Source organism: Cucumis sativus, chromosome 7, assembly GCF_000004075.3.
Source record: "Cucumis sativus cultivar 9930 chromosome 7, Cucumber_9930_V3, whole genome shotgun sequence".
Lineage (NCBI taxonomy): Eukaryota > Viridiplantae > Streptophyta > Magnoliopsida > Cucurbitales > Cucurbitaceae > Cucumis > Cucumis sativus.
The window spans coordinates 1612419-1630908 of record NC_026661.2 but is presented as its reverse complement, the minus strand read 5'-3'; the positions used below and the strand labels follow the sequence as shown (position 1 = coordinate 1630908).

General features: G+C 33.4%; 3 protein-coding genes across 5 annotated transcripts; 1 reads left to right on the top strand and 2 right to left on the bottom strand.

The window, feature by feature from the left end:
• Positions 1-3120: 3120 nt before the first annotated feature.
• On the bottom strand, positions 3121-3813 carry LOC105436225 (E3 ubiquitin-protein ligase RDUF1). The gene has a single exon (XM_011661392.1). It carries the CDS (start codon positions 3811-3813, stop codon positions 3121-3123), a length of 693 nt encoding a protein of 230 aa, XP_011659694.1.
• Positions 3814-6793: 2980 nt separating this feature from the next.
• LOC101221421 lies at positions 6794-9924 on the top strand. 2 transcript variants are annotated; one of them, XR_004218457.1, is made up of 4 exons: positions 6794-7240; positions 7476-8125; positions 8644-8885; positions 9650-9924. XR_004218457.1 is itself a non-coding variant. In XM_004153411.3 (4 exons), the coding sequence occupies exons 1-4, from the start codon at positions 6988-6990 to the stop codon at positions 9680-9682; spliced, it is 1140 nt and encodes a 379-aa protein (XP_004153459.1). In that variant the 5' UTR covers positions 6795-6987; the 3' UTR covers positions 9683-9924. The 2 variants fall into 2 exon arrangements, 1 of the variants encoding a protein (XP_004153459.1); XM_004153411.3 differs by having other exon boundaries at positions 6795-7240; positions 8682-8885.
• A 562-nt stretch (positions 9925-10486) lies between these two features.
• LOC101220131 (calcium-dependent protein kinase 26) lies at positions 10487-16752 on the bottom strand. 2 transcript variants are annotated; one of them, XM_031889328.1, is made up of 9 exons: positions 16572-16749; positions 15363-16236; positions 14695-14838; positions 13862-14014; positions 13219-13334; positions 12864-13031; positions 11524-11748; positions 11008-11154; positions 10487-10883 (listed from the first exon to the last, which is right to left on the bottom strand). In XM_031889328.1, exons 2-8 carry the CDS (start codon positions 16132-16134, stop codon positions 11032-11034), a joined length of 1701 nt encoding a protein of 566 aa, XP_031745188.1. In that variant the 5' UTR covers positions 16135-16236; positions 16572-16749; the 3' UTR covers positions 10487-10883; positions 11008-11031. The 2 variants fall into 2 exon arrangements, with proteins under 2 accessions (XP_031745188.1, XP_031745189.1); XM_031889329.1 differs by lacking the exon at positions 14695-14838 and having other exon boundaries at positions 16572-16752.
• Positions 16753-18490: the final 1738 nt, after the last annotated feature.

Sequence of the window (18490 nt, the reverse complement as noted above, 5' to 3'; positions counted from 1 at the left end):
TTTAACTCATAATTATATTAATTTATATAACCCTCCTTATATTCACAATTTTATCTGAACTAAAATATTTATAAAAAATATAGAATTTTAGATTTAGTCTTATTATTTTTATTTACAAATTTTTCATGTATATATTAAGGCATTTTATTAGGATCCCTAAGTGAATTTTTAATATGTCATTTTTCAAATTCACCATAAAATAAAGAAGAATTATTAAATTTAGAATTATGTAAAAGTTGACATCTATATCAATTTAAAATTGAAGAAAAAGAATTAGAGGATTCCGATATATACCTACTTATTTTTTACCATGACCATTAGACTAAATAAGCATTGGGTTCATCGTATTAAAAGGAAAAAACTTATTTTGGTCTAAAGACAAACAAACCTCAAAATCTAATTGATGCGCAAAATGACCATCGAAGTTGAAAGGCTTTATTGGTTCTTTGGAAACTCTATAAAAAGAGAGTTTCTTTTTGTCTAACGAGTTTATGAATTAAAGACTTTAAAAAAAAAATAAAAGGAAAGAGAGCTCCCTATTTATTAAAGCAGTTGAATGCTTCTTGGAATCTTGTATCTTTTGAAGATTTGAAACACTTTTCTTAAACTTCAACTTCAAGAACATTCAAGTAGCTTATATCTGGAGTGAAGTATATACAAATATTCAGAAGAGAGAATTAGAGATCAAATCACATTTTCATATTTCTACGCAAACTCAAATTACTAATTGAGGAACCAGTACAATGTTAAATTTAAAAAGCATTCATGCATTGATTCTAAAAAATGGGTACATTTTCTTCACAATGTCATCATTACAAAACATATGATATGAAGCATATGCAATTCATATAGGAAATTATAGCATAGACATTAGCAATTTAATTAATATAATTATAATTTTCAAACAATATTTTTACAAATGAAAAGTAAGTTGGAGATGACTTTAGAATGCAGCAACTCAGAGATCTCAAGTGATGTCTCTGTAAGGAGTAAATTGTATTTTTGCAAGTGTATAAATTATATGAAATATATACTTTTGATTGAGTTTTTTTTTCTAGTAAGGTTTTAACCGATCATATTTCAGATACGTAATGAATATTTAAAAAGAGTAGTATAAATATTATTAAAAATAGATGTCCCACTATACTTGTGTCCATAGCCACGTGTCACTTCCTTTATCATCCAACGTCTTTGTCATGTGTCTTGAAGATATCAATTCTTAGTAGTCATGAAATTCATTTCATACTTATTAAATTATCTATAAATAGTTTCATTTTGTAGGTTTGTGACACAAAATTCCAAAATAATGAAAACCAGTGGAGATTTTCATAAAAATTTTAATTCTTACAATTTTGTATATTATTTACAATTAATCGGTAGAAATTAACACTAAGGATGGTATTTTGGAAGAAAAAAAAAGTGTAAACTAGACTAAATAGGAATCAAATTTAAAGGATAAAATTATAGTATTTTGAAATTTAGTTAGAAAAATAAAAGAGATTTTTAAAAGAAAAATCATTAAATATAACCGAATGAATAAAAATATTTACACAGTATAGTACAAATTTTATCGATAAAAGTGAATTGACTCGAGATTAAACACAAAATTCAAGTAACATTTAGGCATAGAAACTTGCTAAAAACACTACTAATGTTGAACAAAATTCAGGTAACGGTTCCGTATTTTTTTTAATCATTACACATGTACTACTTGTTTGTTCTTTGATTTAGGTCTTTCGATTATGTTTTTAACTTTTGGTTGTTTATCTATCTTCCTGTTGTATTTTTTAATACTTTGTTTAATTACATGTTTCGATCATCTTATTTATATTTTTATTAGTAAAATTTTCGTTAACAATATATATATATCTATATACCACCGTTGAATACCCTTTAGAATAACGTTGTCTTGATCTCCTCCTCTTTTTTCCAGCCCATCCTTGTTACTTGTCCATTCCCCCCCTTTCTCCATGAATTCGATTGATAAAATTCCTTTTCTTGTTGAACGATAGCTTTGATGTGAAACCAACGAGTATCGTTATCACCCATTTTAATCATTGTTCACTGATCATAGTCTCCAGTACACCTCTTTTGTAACATTGTATGCAACAAAACCTAGACCATCATGTTGATTACAAACAAGAATAAAATAGTTTAAACATTAACTCATCACACATAATGCAACTAATGGTATTCAAAAGAAATAATTTCATCTAAGTGGGTTTATAGGTTTTAAATGATTCACAGCAAGTGGTTCTCAACAAAATCTTTGCAGTTCAGGAGATTCCGATTCCAAACAACTTCACTTGCAGAGCTTCATTGGATTGTTCTCCATTTGTGCCGGTGTCTGTTTATTCGCTCTTTTGCTCCATTTTCTCAACACAATGTGTCAATTCAACCGCCATTTGAAGAAAGATCCAGAAGCTTCAACCACCAGCGCCGACGCGGGTACCGGTGCTACGCCGCTCCGAAAATTCTTGAAGTTTGCAGATAAGAAGGAAAGAAGGACGAGCTATTCGAAGAGGAAGGTCGAAGATGCAATGTCGAGTGAACATGTAGAGGGTTAGGGTTCGTTAAAGTCGAGATTCCGACTTGCGATTAATACTTTTTGTATTTGAATTACGAATAAAAAGGGAATTTTTCCCCTAACACGTAATTAAACTTGAAATAAACAAACTTGATGTACAAAATGCATACATGTATACTTCAGATGGCATCTCGAATGGCTATTTGGAGCATAGAGTTGTGAATTTTGAAGATAAATGAATCAAGTATTATTTGTATTGGACTGTAGATTTTTGTTTTAGTTAGGTATTCTGTTGTTGAATTTTATATTTGGTTAGATTGTTAAGTAGGGAGCAACAGATCAAATGTTATAAACTAAAAAACAGATATTAGGATTAGAAGAAAAAAAAAAGTAGTGATGAGAATATAACAAGATTTGAATCTGTGCATAGTATTACTATTAACATTGCTAAAGTTGTGATCATTACTACCAGATGTAGTAAAAGAATACAGAGGATTGAAGAATTTTCTTCTCTTCCCTTTGGGAAGAAAGAGTAATTGATAGAATTAGAATCCCAATTACGAAAAACTTCACAAAAAAGAATGGATGAATTATCACCATGAGTACTCCTCCTCGTCGTCGTCGTCGTGGTGCAATGGCTTTCTACACAAAGGACAAGAATTGTGATTCTCAAGCCACTTGAAGATGCACGATTCATGGTAAACATGGCCACAAGGAATCCTCATCACCTCCCTCTTTTCACAACTCAATTCATCCAAACAGATGCTGCAATCTCCCAATTCCTCCATCTTTTCTTCCGATCTCAACCTCTCTCCCCTCGCCACCCCCACTCCCCTCTTCACTGCCGGCGGAGCTTCATCCAACACAACTGTTTCCTCCGCCCCTGCACCGCCTCCACCCATTGATGGCAGCCAAATCAGTCGAATGAAATCCACTTCAGCGAGGATATGGAAATTCGTCTCGCTGTTTCTGTCAGGCATTTGTAGGATGTGGGAAGCGATACGACGAGCCATGTTTTGGGAAGCGGCAGGGCGGATGTTGAGTGAGGAGAGAATTTGAGTGATGTAGAACAACGGACTTTGGAGTTGGCGTAAGGAGAGATAAAAGAGAGCATTGTGGTACGGAATCCTTGGAGTTTGATGGAGGACTTCATGGGGACGTCCGGTGAGGGGAGAAACAGAGATGATTTGTTGGATAAAGCTTATATTAACTTGTAATACTCCATTGCCTCCGGTGCCGGAGGCGTAGAGACGGTACTGAATGGGATTAGAAATAGCAAAAGACATTGTTAATTGAAGAATTGGTTTTTGATTGTGTGGAGGTGAAGTAGAAAGTTTGATTTATAGGTAAGAAGAGAGTTCAATTTATGGAAAATAAATCTTGAGAATGAGACCGTTGGGTAATTTCAGATATGGAAATTATTTGGTTCACTTAAATCCCATTACCTTACAACTCCACTTCTAATCACTTATATTTATGGAAAACTTTTTAAACTAATAACCACACTCTCTCTTTTTTTCCTTTTTTTTTATTTTCTTACTCATATTCAACTCTCCAATGCTTTCTTTTCCCTTTACTTAAATGTTTTTGCATTTATAACAAAATTCACCCTTTACTTAAACCTTACTAAACACGTTTATTAAATATAGGTTATTCTATCAAATTTAAACATTCTTTTTTTCTTTTGGTGTATTTTCCCCTCAAAATCTTTAACATTTTTTTTTCTTACTCACATCCAACACAAATGCAAATCAAAACATTTTCTTAACTTCATCGTATAATTTAGAAAAAGTTCAACAAAACCCCAACAATCACAAAGTCACTAAAATTCGACGACTGACGGTAGCTGGAAGTTTTGACAGAATCGGTGAACAAATGATGATGAAGGAGACCGACGTGGTTGGACGTGCAATGCATGAAGGAACAAGCGGCGCAAAGGCACTCAACTTTGGATGAAGTAAAAATGCGACTAGTGACGTGCAGTGGAGGAGACGTTTTCTTTCGACTGGATGGAGAACACTCGAACAAACAGAGATGGAGGTGTCGTCGACGGCTAAGATTTGGTGAGAATGAAGAGGATGATGAATAGTAATAATAATAAATATTATTATATTATTATTTTCTCTTAAATATCTTACTTTTCCTTTTTCTTTTCCAATTTAAATAAAACAAATCTTTTCTTCTCAATTAATTTCTTTCAAAAATAAAATATTCAATTTTTTTTTATAAATTTTGAAACATAAATAATTTGAAAATGTTAAATTTATGTTTGTCATTATTTTGGAGATATGGTACAAATAACACGATTTTAGGGGATGATAAAATATTTAATAACACAAGTGGATAATTCTAACCCGATTTTAGCGATGATAAAATTTTAAATTGAAATTATTATCAACAATACCCATTTTTATAAAATTTTAAAACAATTTTAATATTTTGGCAGTTTCAAATCAAAATTTAAAATCTATTTTTAAAAAAACAATTATGGTATATAGATAAGTGATATTAACAAGATAATCCTAAAATTTTGAAGTTATGTTTGACATTATTTTAGAGAGATCAAAATTTACTTCGAATAATCCTATTAAATGCATAATAATTATAAATTATAGAGATAAGATACAACTTTAATTTCAGTTTATTATTATGTTATATAAATTGTTATTAGAAATATGAAAAGTTTAAGAAAATCAATTAACACGATTGTAGGAAAATAACAAAATTTTCTTAGAATAATCATATATACATTAAATGCATCATAATTATAGGGTTTAGGATCAAAATTTTAATTTTAACAACCATACCTAAATAAATTGTTAATTACTTAATTTGAAACCTACAAACACTAAAATCCTATATAAATTGTAGGCATAAATGTAGGGATGTTGATTCAATTAGATCCATCCCAAAAACAAATATTTATTTAATATTTTTATGCAGAATTATTTGCAAATATCATTTCGGTTATATTCCATCATTATAACCTACACAAATAAAGATTGTACCATAAGAATTTTTCTCTATACAGCTAAAATCGGCTGAAAATATAAAAAAGTGAAATTGTTGCACTTTTGAGGTATTTAAATTCAAATTTTTATAAATATTTTGGAATATAAATAATCGAAAGATATTGAATTTATGTTTGCGATTATTTTAGAGAGATCAACTAAACTAAATAGGAGTGAATTTGCTTTAATAAAATAAGTGGACAATCGTAATTAACACGATTTTAGAATGATAATATTTTTAATTCGAATTGTTATTAAGCATATGTATTTTTGAGGTATTTAAATTCAATTTTTTTTATTAATATTTTGAAATATAAATAATTAAAAAATGTTGAATTTATGTTTATAATTATTTTAGGATAGGATCGTTTAAAAGAATTGAAGTGAATGATTTTATCCAATAAAATCTAACTTCAAATTGTTATTAGAAATTTGAAAAATATGTATTATGTATTATATAATAAAATATTAAAAGAAACTTTATAAAACCAAAAAGTGATAGAAATTATAACCATATTTTAGAGGTGACAACAAAATTTGATTTCAAACAGTATTTACTATATATAACCTCTCAACAAACAAAATTGAATTCAAATAGTAATTATGATATATATTATAAATTATATAAATAAATTGTTAAGTAATTGATTTGAAACCTAAAAATTCAAAAAAATATGTGTAAATTGGAGACATAAATTGTTTGTGTAATCTTATATAAATTGTTTGTGTAATCTTATATAGTTCGAAAATAAAAAGTTATTTAATATTTTTCAAAATTGATGGTTTTTGCAAATACAATGTATCTGTGAATTTGTGATATCGCATATCATTTTTTACCTTTTTACATATACAAATACAGTGTATCCTATGAAAAAAAAAATCCGTCTACAACCCCAATTTTACTATAAATTTTAAATTTTTTAAATTTGCTCTTTTAAAGTTTGTTATCTAATTTTTTTTTTTTTCCATTTTCACAGTCATCTGAAATATTTTTCGTGAAAAGGACGAAAATCAAAACATATTTGGGCCCAAAAGCCTCATACGCTCCTTACCTTATTATTGGGTCAGACAGGTCCAAAACAAAATCTTATTGGGTCGAGCTCCTCTAACGTCATCTGACAAACTGCCACGTAGTTGAGTTCCTTTTGCAAGTTGTTATGACAGATGGAACAAAGCGACGTCGTTTGGGAACAGTTCACATTACATTGAGTTCAATTTGGCATTTTCTTCTCCATTTTATTTTTGTTATCTATTTTTCTTCTCCATTTGTTTACAAATTACAAATACATTATTCATTCTCAGACTTACCTTCGCCGATTCTCTCTTCTCCCTTTCAAAATTCTCCGCTTCCCTTCTGCTCCGGCGAGTCTGGGGCTGAGGAAACCGGAGACTTTCTTTCAATTCATCTGAATTACAAACAGTTGTTGACGCTTTCTTTCTAGGATTTTAATGGCGTTCGCTTCTTCTAGCAGTGTTATTTGCCAGAACAGAGCCTTGTCCTCCTCCGTCGTTTCTTCTTCTGCCCTTTTGCATCATCGCTGCTTCTCTCGTCTTCAATCGCAGCGTATTCTTCATTGTAATCGTCGTTCGTCTTCAAACATCGGTATAAACGCCTCTCCGGGGGCCTCTTCTCTCGTCGCTAAAACTGCTCTTTCCGATGCTCATGTTCAAAGTTACAGCTCCTGTTCTGCTCCTGGTCCTGGTAAGTATTATTGGAATAATTTTCTTTTACTGCTCTATTTTGTGTTCGTTGTGTTATTAGTTCTGATTAGAATTAGTTGCAACGTCAAATGACTGAATTGGTTGTTCTTAGTTTCTAATTACTGAAGCGGGTGGTTGTGTGATTTCATTTTTCATGCTTATAAATCTTTGAGACGAAATTTGGCTCGATTTTTGGACATTTGGAAGATTGATTTTGTGTTATTATTCGTTTTAAGGATGGTCTGATTTTGCTCAAAACGTCTCTGGCGAGTGGGATGGATATGGTGCGGATTTTTCTTATGAAGGAACGCCAATTGAGCTTCCGGAATCCGTTGTACCAGATGCTTATAGAGAATGGGAGGTTAAGGTTTTCGATTGGCAAACACAATGCCCAACTCTTGCAGAACCTGAGCAACCCTCTCTCATGTACAAGACAATAAAGCTACTTCCTACGGTGGGATGTGAAGCCGATGCTGCAACTCGTTACAGCATCGATGAGAGAAATATTAGAGATGGAATTGGGGGAAATGACGAAGTGAATGCCTTTGGATATCAACGTAGTGGATGTTATGTAGTTGTCTGGCCAATTGAGGTTAGAGGTTCTTGTAAGTTAATGGAGTTGGAGCATTGCCTGGTCAATCCTCATGATCGTGAATCTCGTGTGAGGGTTGTTCAGGTTGTGCGAGTTGAGGGTTCACGGCTAGTGTTGCAGAATATCAGAGTTTTCTGTGAGCAGTGGTATGGGCCATTCAGAAATGGAGAACAACTTGGTGGATGTGCCATCGCAGACTCAGCGTTTGCTTCTACAGCTGCCTTGAAAGCTTCTGAGGTGGTTGGGGAATGGCAGGGTCCTGTCTCTGTTGCCCGCTTTGATGGTTCTCAGATTGTGAGTTATATTTACCTTGCTTTTACTTTTGTAGCACGGTGAAGTGATCCTGAAATCTCAGGTTTTAGTTAGATGCTACCATTTTTGGTTCGTCATGTCTAATCCAATGCTTTCCTGTTGATCCAGAACTTATGATTTTCTGTTCTTTATGCTTCTTAGAACAATTTTCACCTTTTCTTGTTCTTGTTTATAACTATGAAATTAAAGGTTCACCTGGCATCACCATCAAAATCTGTGATTCTGTTGCTTTTCAGAAGATATCAACAAATTCTGTAACTTTTATTCATCAACAAGTTATTCCACACCTCATTGTTGTTTAAATTATTGGTGTTAAGTTATATCTTAAGCTTCAGCATGCACTTTACTACTCTTTGTCTGTTGCAAAAATGTTTGTCTGGTCAACTAGTTTTAAGTTTGTACAGCAACTAATCCATCTTATAATCCAATAGTAAGAATTTAGAGTCTATCTATTTGTTTGTTTTGGTGTCACTGTAAGCGTGCTAAGGTGACTTTCACAGGCACAAAATAACTCCATTTACTGGAAAACTGACTGCAGAATGTTATACAAGAACTTTTGGCTGACAATGTGCAAAAGTCGGTGAGAACTGAATCAGAACTCAAGCTGCTTCCCAAGCAACTATGGTGTTCCCTTAAAGAAAGTAAAGACAGTGGGGATACGTACTGTGAAGTTGGATGGCTTTTTGCTCACGGTCATGCAATTACATCAAGATGCATCTTCTCAAGCACATCGAAATTGAAGGCAAGTTTTCACAGTTACTGAACAGTTCATTCAATTTTAGATGATATTCTTTAGGTTTTTGTGAGGTCGTGTTTAATATTCTAGAAAAAGAACACTTCACCTCTGGTTTCATCATTCGTGCACAATTGTAGCCTGGTAATCGCCTTAGTTATTCTCTCTACCTTCAATGCTTTCACTTCATATATGGAGTGACCCTCTAAGCTACTTGGTCCATCTGAAACATGTTTTTCTAGGGATATATTTACTCCTTTGATCTTTCCTTTTTATATATGGATTACGCTCATATGTGAAAATGTTTATATGGGTGAATTGATGTTTGTTGGCGGCTGTATTTCTTCCATTACCCAAAGATTTTGTTGGATGCTTTTTTTTTCCTTGGATCGTTCTCTTCTTTTTGGTCGGGAAGTAGTTGAAGGGAAAATGAGTTTGGTAATCCTCTACATGGACTACACTCGAGAGTAGTAGTAAGTAGCTGGGTTCAGAACGTCGTGAGACAGTTCGGTCCACATCCAGTGTGGGCGTTAGAGCATTGAGAGGACCTTTCCCTAGTACGAGAGGACCGGGAAGGACGCACCTCTGGTGTACCAGTTATCGTGCCCACGGTAAACGCTGGGTAGCCAAGTGGGATTCTTTTTTTAAATAAAAAAATTGAACTACATTTCTATAGATTTTTTATCAAAAGAAGCTGGTGTCATCTTTTGTTCTTGTCTTCAACCCGACATGGTTAGTTTAGTTTATAACATTGCTTGCTTTTCCCCATGCAGGAAATATCGATTGCGAATGAGACCCCTGCTTAAGATAGTAACCAAGGAATGACGGTTCAATTGAGCTGCAGAGAAGGTCCTGATTACTTCTTCATTAGCCATTACATAAGCTCTGAAATAAGTATGCTATATGTGTTTTTCATTCTACAAAATGAAGTATAAATATATAAAAACTCATAGTGTGCATTTGTTTACAAATTTTGTAACAAAACCTTATAGCATCCAAGAAGTTTTATATATGACAAAATTGTTCTACTTGATTTTTGCAGTGTTTAGCATCAGTTCTACAAGTTTTTGTATGGATAACTAATTCTCGAGAAATGATTAATGACTTCTTCTTACAGACCAATGAAATATAACCTTATGAGTCAAAGCACACTACTGTTTTTATACAATATCATAGCCCTAATGTGATGATCATGCCCGCAACATTTGTGGCAAAAGCACAACAAAGTGAGAAAAATGAAGATTGTAACAAACATGACCATCGCATTAGGTCCATGACAGACAAAATCATCCCTAAAAAGATTGTATAAAAATGGTAATGTTTTGATGTAATAGTAAATTTCATTTGTTTGTGAGGGCCAGGCTATTAATGACATGTCATTGTACTAGATTATTTTATGTGCTGTTCACACTTGAAAATGATGTAAACCTTCTCCATTTATAGGAAGAAAAAATGTCCCATTAAAGGTTGATAAAATATAACAATTTTGGACATATTTTGATTTCCTTTGAAGCATTATGAATCACAAGTTGGTTCTGTATCACAAAAGCAGCAGAGCATTCTAAGAAGCTGCAATGAGATAGAAGTTTGTCAGATTTAGTTTCCATACGTAAAACATAAAACTATTCATTGCCTATTGATTTCGTGGAACAAATGCAACTTGATGGAATTAGCAATGGAGAGAAAAGTTACAATATTGGAATGAAATCTGAGCCAGAGGTAGAAGATAGTATCTATACAGACAGATAATATAATCCCCAATAGAAAACGTTATGCAAAAGAACCTAGCAACTCAAACAGCTCTTGCACTTTCACACACTTGAAAGTTCATATTTCTAACCACATCATCATTTGGCTATACAGCGATAAGAAGGAAATATTAGAGAGATGCTCGAGCTGAGTGTTCACCATAGAAATCCTCCCAAACAATCCTAGAAACTAGGAGGAAGAGGAGCTCAATCGTGTTAGGAAAGTGTCAATTCCCCAGCTCTATATCCGCTGTACAACCTGCAGAATTCCAAGTCATTGTATGTCTAATGGTGCGCTCGTAAGTCTCAATAATTAGGAATTCTTGGTGGTCATCTGCCTATGTAATGGAATTGAGAAATAAATATTGATAGACGATCAGTACCTGTACAAGCACGCAGTTCAGAAGCTAAAGAGCACCGGGTCCGTCTCTCATGCTCAAATTCAAACTGTTTCTCATAGTTCGTCTTCCAATTCCTGCATTGCCTTTCTGCATCATGGCAACGAACTCACCGTAATCGATCCTTCCATCCTGCATTACACAACAAAAAATCATCAATAAAAAACATTTCATTTTGTTTGCACATTCTGTTTATAACAGATAAATCTTCTGCAAGGAAAACCAAACCAAGTTGCACTATGTTTTTATCGATAATCCAATGGGTACTCTAAATATGCTACCATCCTCAGTTTTTCCACTTCATCAACCTGTCTCATTTTTCTTTACTAATTTTATATGCACATTCCAAACTCTTTCGTAATGTCCCAATGTTCACGGTTGTATAAACATATGATATGGACCGGGTGGATAACCATACACTTGTGATCAAAACTGTTACCATTCTTTTTCTAATGGAGAAATATCAAGAGCCATAATTCTCTAGAAAGTTGTGAGACTTACATTATCTTGATCGACTTCTCTGATTATGTCCTCGAGGTATACATCAGTCATATTATGTTCGGCGCAAGCTTGCTGCAGTTCATCAACTGTGATATAACCACTTCCATCCTTATCAAAGTACCGGAATGCTGCAACAAGATGTTCTTCACGCTCTAGTTTGTTGAGGTGAATGGTTGCAGCAATAAATTCTCCATAATCAATAGTTCCACTATTGTCAATATCAGCCTAAAAACAAATAGGAAAAAATTGAAGTAAAATTTAGAGGGGTTCAACAACTCGCAAGCGTTACAGCCATACCGATTCTGATGAAAGTTTCAACAAAGATGGTCATAGAAATAAATTGTTCTTTCCTTTTAATGAAAAACATGTGCAACTTTCATTATCCAGTGAGAGAAGTTACAAATTGGTCAAATTCCAGGATGGAAACCCGACAAAAGAACAGATAAAATTCTGACACACGCATATATTTAGGAAAACGCTCAACTGAAAACAAAAATCCACAAAAAGAATCCTATATCCCACTAGTACACAGCCTCTCAACAAGGGAGAGTGAAGTGAAACAAAAGTAACCAACTCTCCCCCATAAGAGTTGGGCAAAAAAACCACTCCTAGTTGAGTTAATTACAAAAGGAGTATGCTCCAGGGGCGGTACTGTTGGCTAAGGCTTGCGGTCAGTGAGTAATACGTACCTAAAGGTTCCGTGTTTGAATCAATAGGTAAGACTAACAAGGGAAACCCTTGATGTATCCAAGTCTAGGCTCAGACCAAAACACAGACCATTTAAAAGAAAAATAACAAAAGAGGACATCAACTGAAAGCATATTTGTGATTTGTGAACCATGGTCCTTTCAGTCACCCCCCAAATAAAAATATTTCCCACAAGGCCACAATTCGAGTAGCTATCATGAACCAAAATAATTAGCCCCAATAAAATTCTCCACCGACAAATTGTCAATTGTCCAGTGACATAGTCTACCGCTTTTGCAGCTATATCTTTATCCACATGTGGTTTGAAAGTTTCTCACATAAAAAGCCAAAAAGGTACTTGATGCTTAAAGTTTCTTTCACATAAAAAGCCAAAAAAGGTACTTGATGCTTTGATTTTTACTAGGAATTTGAATAGTAAAACTCAAGGAATAAGCAGCGAATGCTATGAAGATAGAAATTTCTCGAACCAAATAGCACAAGGGAAAAGAGGTGTAGCTTATCTAAACCTGATTTTTCATATAGGCTGATAAAATGGAGGATAACAATCGATTTAATCAGTGACGGTGAAAAGAAGAAAAATATGCTAGTGCAAAAGAAATGTAAGTCGTCCACAAGACATGCAAAAAAGTTACCGCATCCATCAGGTCACGTATTTCGATATCTTTCAAGGTTGAACCATATCTTCTCAACCCAGCTTTGAGCTCATCAAAAGTAATTGCACCACTATTATCAGTATCCATAGCTGTAAACATTTCTCTTAGGCCAGCAATCTCCTCTTCAGAAAGGCTTTCAGCAATCACCTAATGGTACAAACAATGTAGATTTTAAACATCAATATTGTTGAAGCCAACAGTGTGGGTGAGTGCAAGCATGCATCAAACTTTTCCAATTAGAAGATGTTCGATGCAAACTTGAAAAAAAGAAAATTTAAATGGGTGTCTGACTTCAGTTCTCCCACCTTGGCAAATTGGATGTTAATACACTTACTCGTAATGCCATCTTCTTTAACTTGTTCATTGCAGAGAATTGTTTGAGTCGAGAAAGTACAGCTGGATCAAGAGCCCTATCAGGAGCAACTCCATTTTCGCAAATCCAAGGGTGGCCTGAACAGGTACAATAATAATCAGACTCACTTTATTTGGTAAAAAAAGAAAAGATAATTATGTATTTGTTAACCAATTTGTGACAACAAATACATAATTTTTGTGGTTTGAATATTCTTAACTATAGAAATCTTTGGATATAAAATTTTATTAATCAAGAAATACATGTAAAAGATATATACCTTGGTCCTCTAAAAAATTTTGGGATGTTAAAAGGTTTCTTCTTTTTTTTCCATATTAAAAAAGAAGTTGATTTATTCCTTGGATTAAATTATATTTTGGTGAAAATACACATGTCCGAGAGGAACATCTGAAGTTATCTAGAACAGTGTGAAAACGCTTTACTACAGGGCCTCACAAACAACAACCAAGAATACCCCAGCATGTGACCATATCATACAGCTCCAATTCTGCGGAAAAAAGTATTAAAGACCTACAAAAGAACTTACTTATTCTCATTCCATACGTTACAGGTATTTTACTTCTACGTTTGTAAAAACTTAAGACATGTGGAAAAGTATACATACATAATACTTCATGTGCAGTCAAACGATCTGATGGTCTGGAACATAGCATCTTTCTTATTAGATCCTTTGCACTGTCAGATATTAGGGGCCAAGGGTCTGAGTCGAAGTCGATATGACCCTTAAGCACCGCATCAAATATTCCTTGTTGAGTTTCTGAGTGTGCAGAAGAGGGAGAAAACAACTATTTAGCTCTTTTTATAACCATGGTATTGTTCAACTAGTGCCTAGAGAAATAGATATCAAGGATTTTCTTATTAATCAACTGGTCCAAATGATTTTTTTAATAATATGAAAAAGCCACTTTAATTGTGAAAAAAATGAAAAACTACAAGGGCTAGGACAACAAAAAAACCATCCCAAAAAAGGAGAACCCTCTGTAAAATGGGACTCCAACCATGCAAAATAACAATTGTCGAATAGTAATGAAAAGCCTTTGAATTCAAAGCCCACAGAGAAACATGATAAACTCACAAGGGACCAAATCTCATAAGGGTCCCTCTTAACACCTCTTAAAACCTTATTGTTCCAGTCACCCCACACCACCTACAAAACAGGGCACATCCCGGCAAGCCAAAGAAATCGACCCTTCTCTCCCCACTGTGCAAGTTCAGAAGGGACTCCTCAGACAACACATCTGTGCCGAGCCTCCAAAACTCCAAACACCAGAAACAAAGAGTTACAAACCGAACTGGAAAACTCACAACTGATCCACATAGGTCAATACTCGATACCTAGGACCTGAGTACCCTTACCACCCTTTCTCGATTCCTCAACCGATAGGCAACAACTCATTTTGGTTCTTAGTAATGTTTTTGTTTCAAAACTACAAGTACCTGCCCAAAATGGTGGCACGCCACTTAGCAATATATACAATATAACCCCTGCAGTCCACACATCTGCTGCCGGTCCATAGTGCTTGAGAAGTACTTCTGGGGCAACATAGTAAGGGCTTCCAACAACATCGGTGAAGATTTGACCTGAAGTGGTTTTGTGCATATGAGTAATGAAAAAATATTTGATGTGATGATTAAAAGAAATACGAATGGAAGAAAAAGAAGCGTAAGTCAAGCAAGCTAATCTTCTAGCATTGAAACATGGTGGTTCAATCAGTTGAGATATTCAGCATCTTTTAGTAAAGGATCAGGAATTACCTCCTCCTGACCTATTGCAGCATTCCTACTTCAATTGTTCTGCATAATGCATAGTTTTATTCCCAGAATCCCAATCCTTTTCCTTAAAGAAGCTGAATATTTCAATACAAATGTTTTCTAACCCATTGTGGGGATTATCAGATGACTTATCCGATATGCCACCGATGATTAATGAGGACGATGATTAGTTAGTAATAAATTTTACTGTGAGGATGAGAATAGTTACTACACATGCTATAAACAGAATTAAGGGGCCAATATTGCTGAACCACATATCAAATGGGATACTTGATTCATCAATAAAATAAAACTCATAAATAAACAGAGTAACTAATGCACTTTCTTTTCACCTGGTTTGAAGAAAACAGAGAGGCCAAAATCAATAGCTTTAAGAGAGAAGTCATCATCCTTGTTAACCAACAAGAAATTTTCTGGCTTCAAATCTCTATGCATAACTCCAAGCGAATGACAAGTCTCAACAACACCAACAATAATCCTGGTCAGTTCCGCAGCTTTTCTCTCACTATAATGTCCCCTCTGGATGATCCTATCGAACAACTCACCGCCGCTACAAAGCTCCATAACAATATGAACATACAAAGAATCTTCATAAGCACCCTTGATAGTCACAATATTCTTATGACCAGCCAAATGGTGCATGATCTGAATCTCTCGTCGAACGTCCTCGACATCCTCCTTTGCAATCAACTTCCTCTTGGAAATAGACTTACAAGCATACTCAATGCCAGTAGTAATCTCAGTACATAAATAAGTAGTTCCAAACTGTCCTTGTCCTAACTTCCGTCCGAGCGTGTAGAGATCTCGAATGTTAGCGGTCTTATGACCCAAAACATAATACGCTTGGTTCTCAGCACTTTTCCTCATGGTGTAGTCTTTCTTTGTGGGACTTAAGAAGGTGGGATTACAATCGTTGTCTTTGGACTTGATTTTGTTTTCTTTAGCAAACTCTTGAGAAATAAGATTGTTAGTACTGATGCTTGAAGGTGAATGATCAGCAGAAGTGTTGGTATTGCGCTTAGAATTAGGAGTTGAGCTGTCCTCGGGCTGGCTGTAGCCCTGAAATATATTCCCTTTAAAAGATCCACGGCAGGTATTGCCCATGAAACAAAGAATCACACTTCAACTCGGACCTTCACGGTCTCTCACACCCAATCTCACAAATTAAGTCTCATCAATAACATCATCAATCAAATCACGAAACCCCTAAGAAAAACGAAAAACGAAAAACACACAAACAAATTCAATAAATAAATAAATCAAACAATAATCAATAATCAATAATCCCTAAATCGAAGAAATTGGGGATTCGTTCTGAAATTCATTGGGATTAAAGAGATGAAAGGATGTAGTAATAAGACGTAAGTAAGAGATCTGGATCGGACATATATATGAAATCAGAATCATATTCATCATCATCATCAAATTAAAAAATAATAATAATAATAATAATAACAAGAGTCAAAATGAAGGAGTTTGGGATAATTGAGGAATAAAGGACAAAAAGATAATATGAAAAAGAAAGAAGATTAAGAAGGTACCGGATTGTTGTTGGTGATGGTGGTGTAGCAATGGAGGAAACAGAAATGGAATCCATGGGAACAGTGAAAGGAAATGATTTGAGCTGGAAAAATGTAAGGGATAAAAATGGGGTATTAAAAGAAAAGAAAAGAAAAGAAAAGGAAAAAGAAAAAGATGAAGTAAGTTTAATTAATAATGAACAAAAATAGATATATGAAAAATAAAAATGTAAAGATATAAATAAGCGGGGGACCAAGTCCGATTTGTTATTTGGTTTCGGATGTTGCTGCTGAGAAACATCGGAAGTCAGTGCTGACCACCTTACCCTTTCCTTTTTTTTTCCCTTCTTTTTCATTTTGTCTTTTTTTGCCTAATCAAAATCCACTTTCTTCTTTTTCTCCTTTAATTTTGCCTAAACCTTTTTATTATCATTATTATTATTTACCCACTCATTTTTTTCTTTTTATAATGCTGGATAATCTTTGTGAATTATGTTTTTTTCTCTCTTTTTTTTTTTTTAATCAAGCACTTGATTTTAATTTAATTTCAAAATATTTTTTAAATAATTGTTATCATTGATAGCAAAATAAGTCAATGACCTATTTTGAAAACGTATTGGGAATAATTGAGAATTGGAAAAGTAAAGAATAGAAGAAAATTTAAGTTTAGAAACTAAAATTATTGTCTAAGAATATCCAAAGAGTATAAAATTAGGGAAAGAAAAGCATAGAAATTACGCGTTTTCGAGGAAAAGAGAGAGAGAGAGGAGAGATCCCGTTTGACTTGCGCTCACGGGTTTTAGGTTGAAGATGAAAATGGATCCAAGTTCTTAACAAATATATTATTGTTCTTTTCTTTCTCTTTGTCTTTCCTCTTTTATTTATTTGTAATTTCAAATTTTAGATTTTTTACTTGGAATTAAAATTCATGTTAATCTATTCTTTTTAAATTATCGGTTACGTTTAACTACGTAGTTATTCAACTTAGTACGTATAACTTTTTTAAAAAATAACATAATTAGATAACATATAGAAAAGACCGGTTTCCATATAAATGATCTCATGGATTCACCAGAGGTGTTTAATTTGTTGCATTGCACGAAAATAAAATTAGGTTATACTATAAACTATTGGAATGTTGAGATAGAAAATTACGTGTAAACTAGTCTATACTTGCATCTAAATTTGTTTTTAAAGAAATTGAGCTTTGAACATTAAGATTGATAATGTAAGCATTATGTTGTTTGAGTTATGCTCATTCTGGTTCTACTAAGATTCTTGACTTGCATGATTAGTGTTTTTTTTTTCTTTCAAAAATATAATACTTTAGTTAATGTTTTTTGTGCTCAAAGTTTAGAGCATTATATTTTTTAGGTTTGTAAACATTTAATTCATCCAATTTTAAGTTGAACTTGTTAGTTAGGATTATATTTTTGACTATGATTTAAAAATATATATATTTTTTTGACATCTCTTAATGATCTTGCTGTTAACTGTTAATGAATAGATAGGTTTGACTTTGAAAATGAGTATTAATATATGTTGATGTGGGAATGCAACTTTATGGATATATAGATTAATGCATTTAATAAGGAAATAGTTATAATTATAATCAACATTGATTTGGTTTGGTTGTCTCTAAAATTACAACATTTTTAGTTTTTAAACTAAAATAAATATTTTGAAAGTTAAAAAAAAAAAAACAATGATATATATATATATATATATATATATATATAGATTGATTGTAAATAGTTTAGGCATAATAATATTAATTGTGGGAAACTTTGGTTAATTATGATTGGTTCGTGGAAGGCACGTGCAAGAAATAGCGGTGTCGAAGTCCTCTTTTTCCGGAAGGATAAAATCTATTTCTAAAAGTTTTAAAATAAAAAACACTATTTTTAGCTTTTTCTAAATTCCGCACACTAGCGCGTGGA

What these genes read in the sequence shown, in the direction of transcription:
- LOC105436225 (XM_011661392.1), bottom strand. Translation starts at nt 3,813, where the DNA reads ATGTCTTTTGCTATTTCTAATCCCATTCAGTACCGTCTCTACGCCTCC.
- LOC101221421 (XM_004153411.3), top strand. Translation starts at nt 6,988, where the DNA reads ATGGCGTTCGCTTCTTCTAGCAGTGTTATTTGCCAGAACAGAGCCTTG. An exon ending in CTGTTCTGCTCCTGGTCCTG is followed by an intron (nt 7,241 to 7,475) that starts GTAAGTATTATT and finishes ATTCGTTTTAAG; the next exon opens with GATGGTCTGATTTTGCTCAA. An exon ending in GCTTTGATGGTTCTCAGATT is followed by an intron (nt 8,126 to 8,681) that starts GTGAGTTATATT and finishes AACTGACTGCAG; the next exon opens with AATGTTATACAAGAACTTTT.
- LOC101220131 (XM_031889328.1), bottom strand. Translation starts at nt 16,134, where the DNA reads ATGGGCAATACCTGCCGTGGATCTTTTAAAGGGAATATATTTCAGGGC. An exon ending in TAAAGAAGATGGCATTACGA is followed by an intron (nt 13,032 to 13,218) that starts GTAAGTGTATTA and finishes TTGTACCATTAG; the next exon opens with GTGATTGCTGAAAGCCTTTC. An exon ending in GAGAAGTCGATCAAGATAAT is followed by an intron (nt 11,155 to 11,523) that starts GTAAGTCTCACA and finishes TGTGTAATGCAG; the next exon opens with GATGGAAGGATCGATTACGG.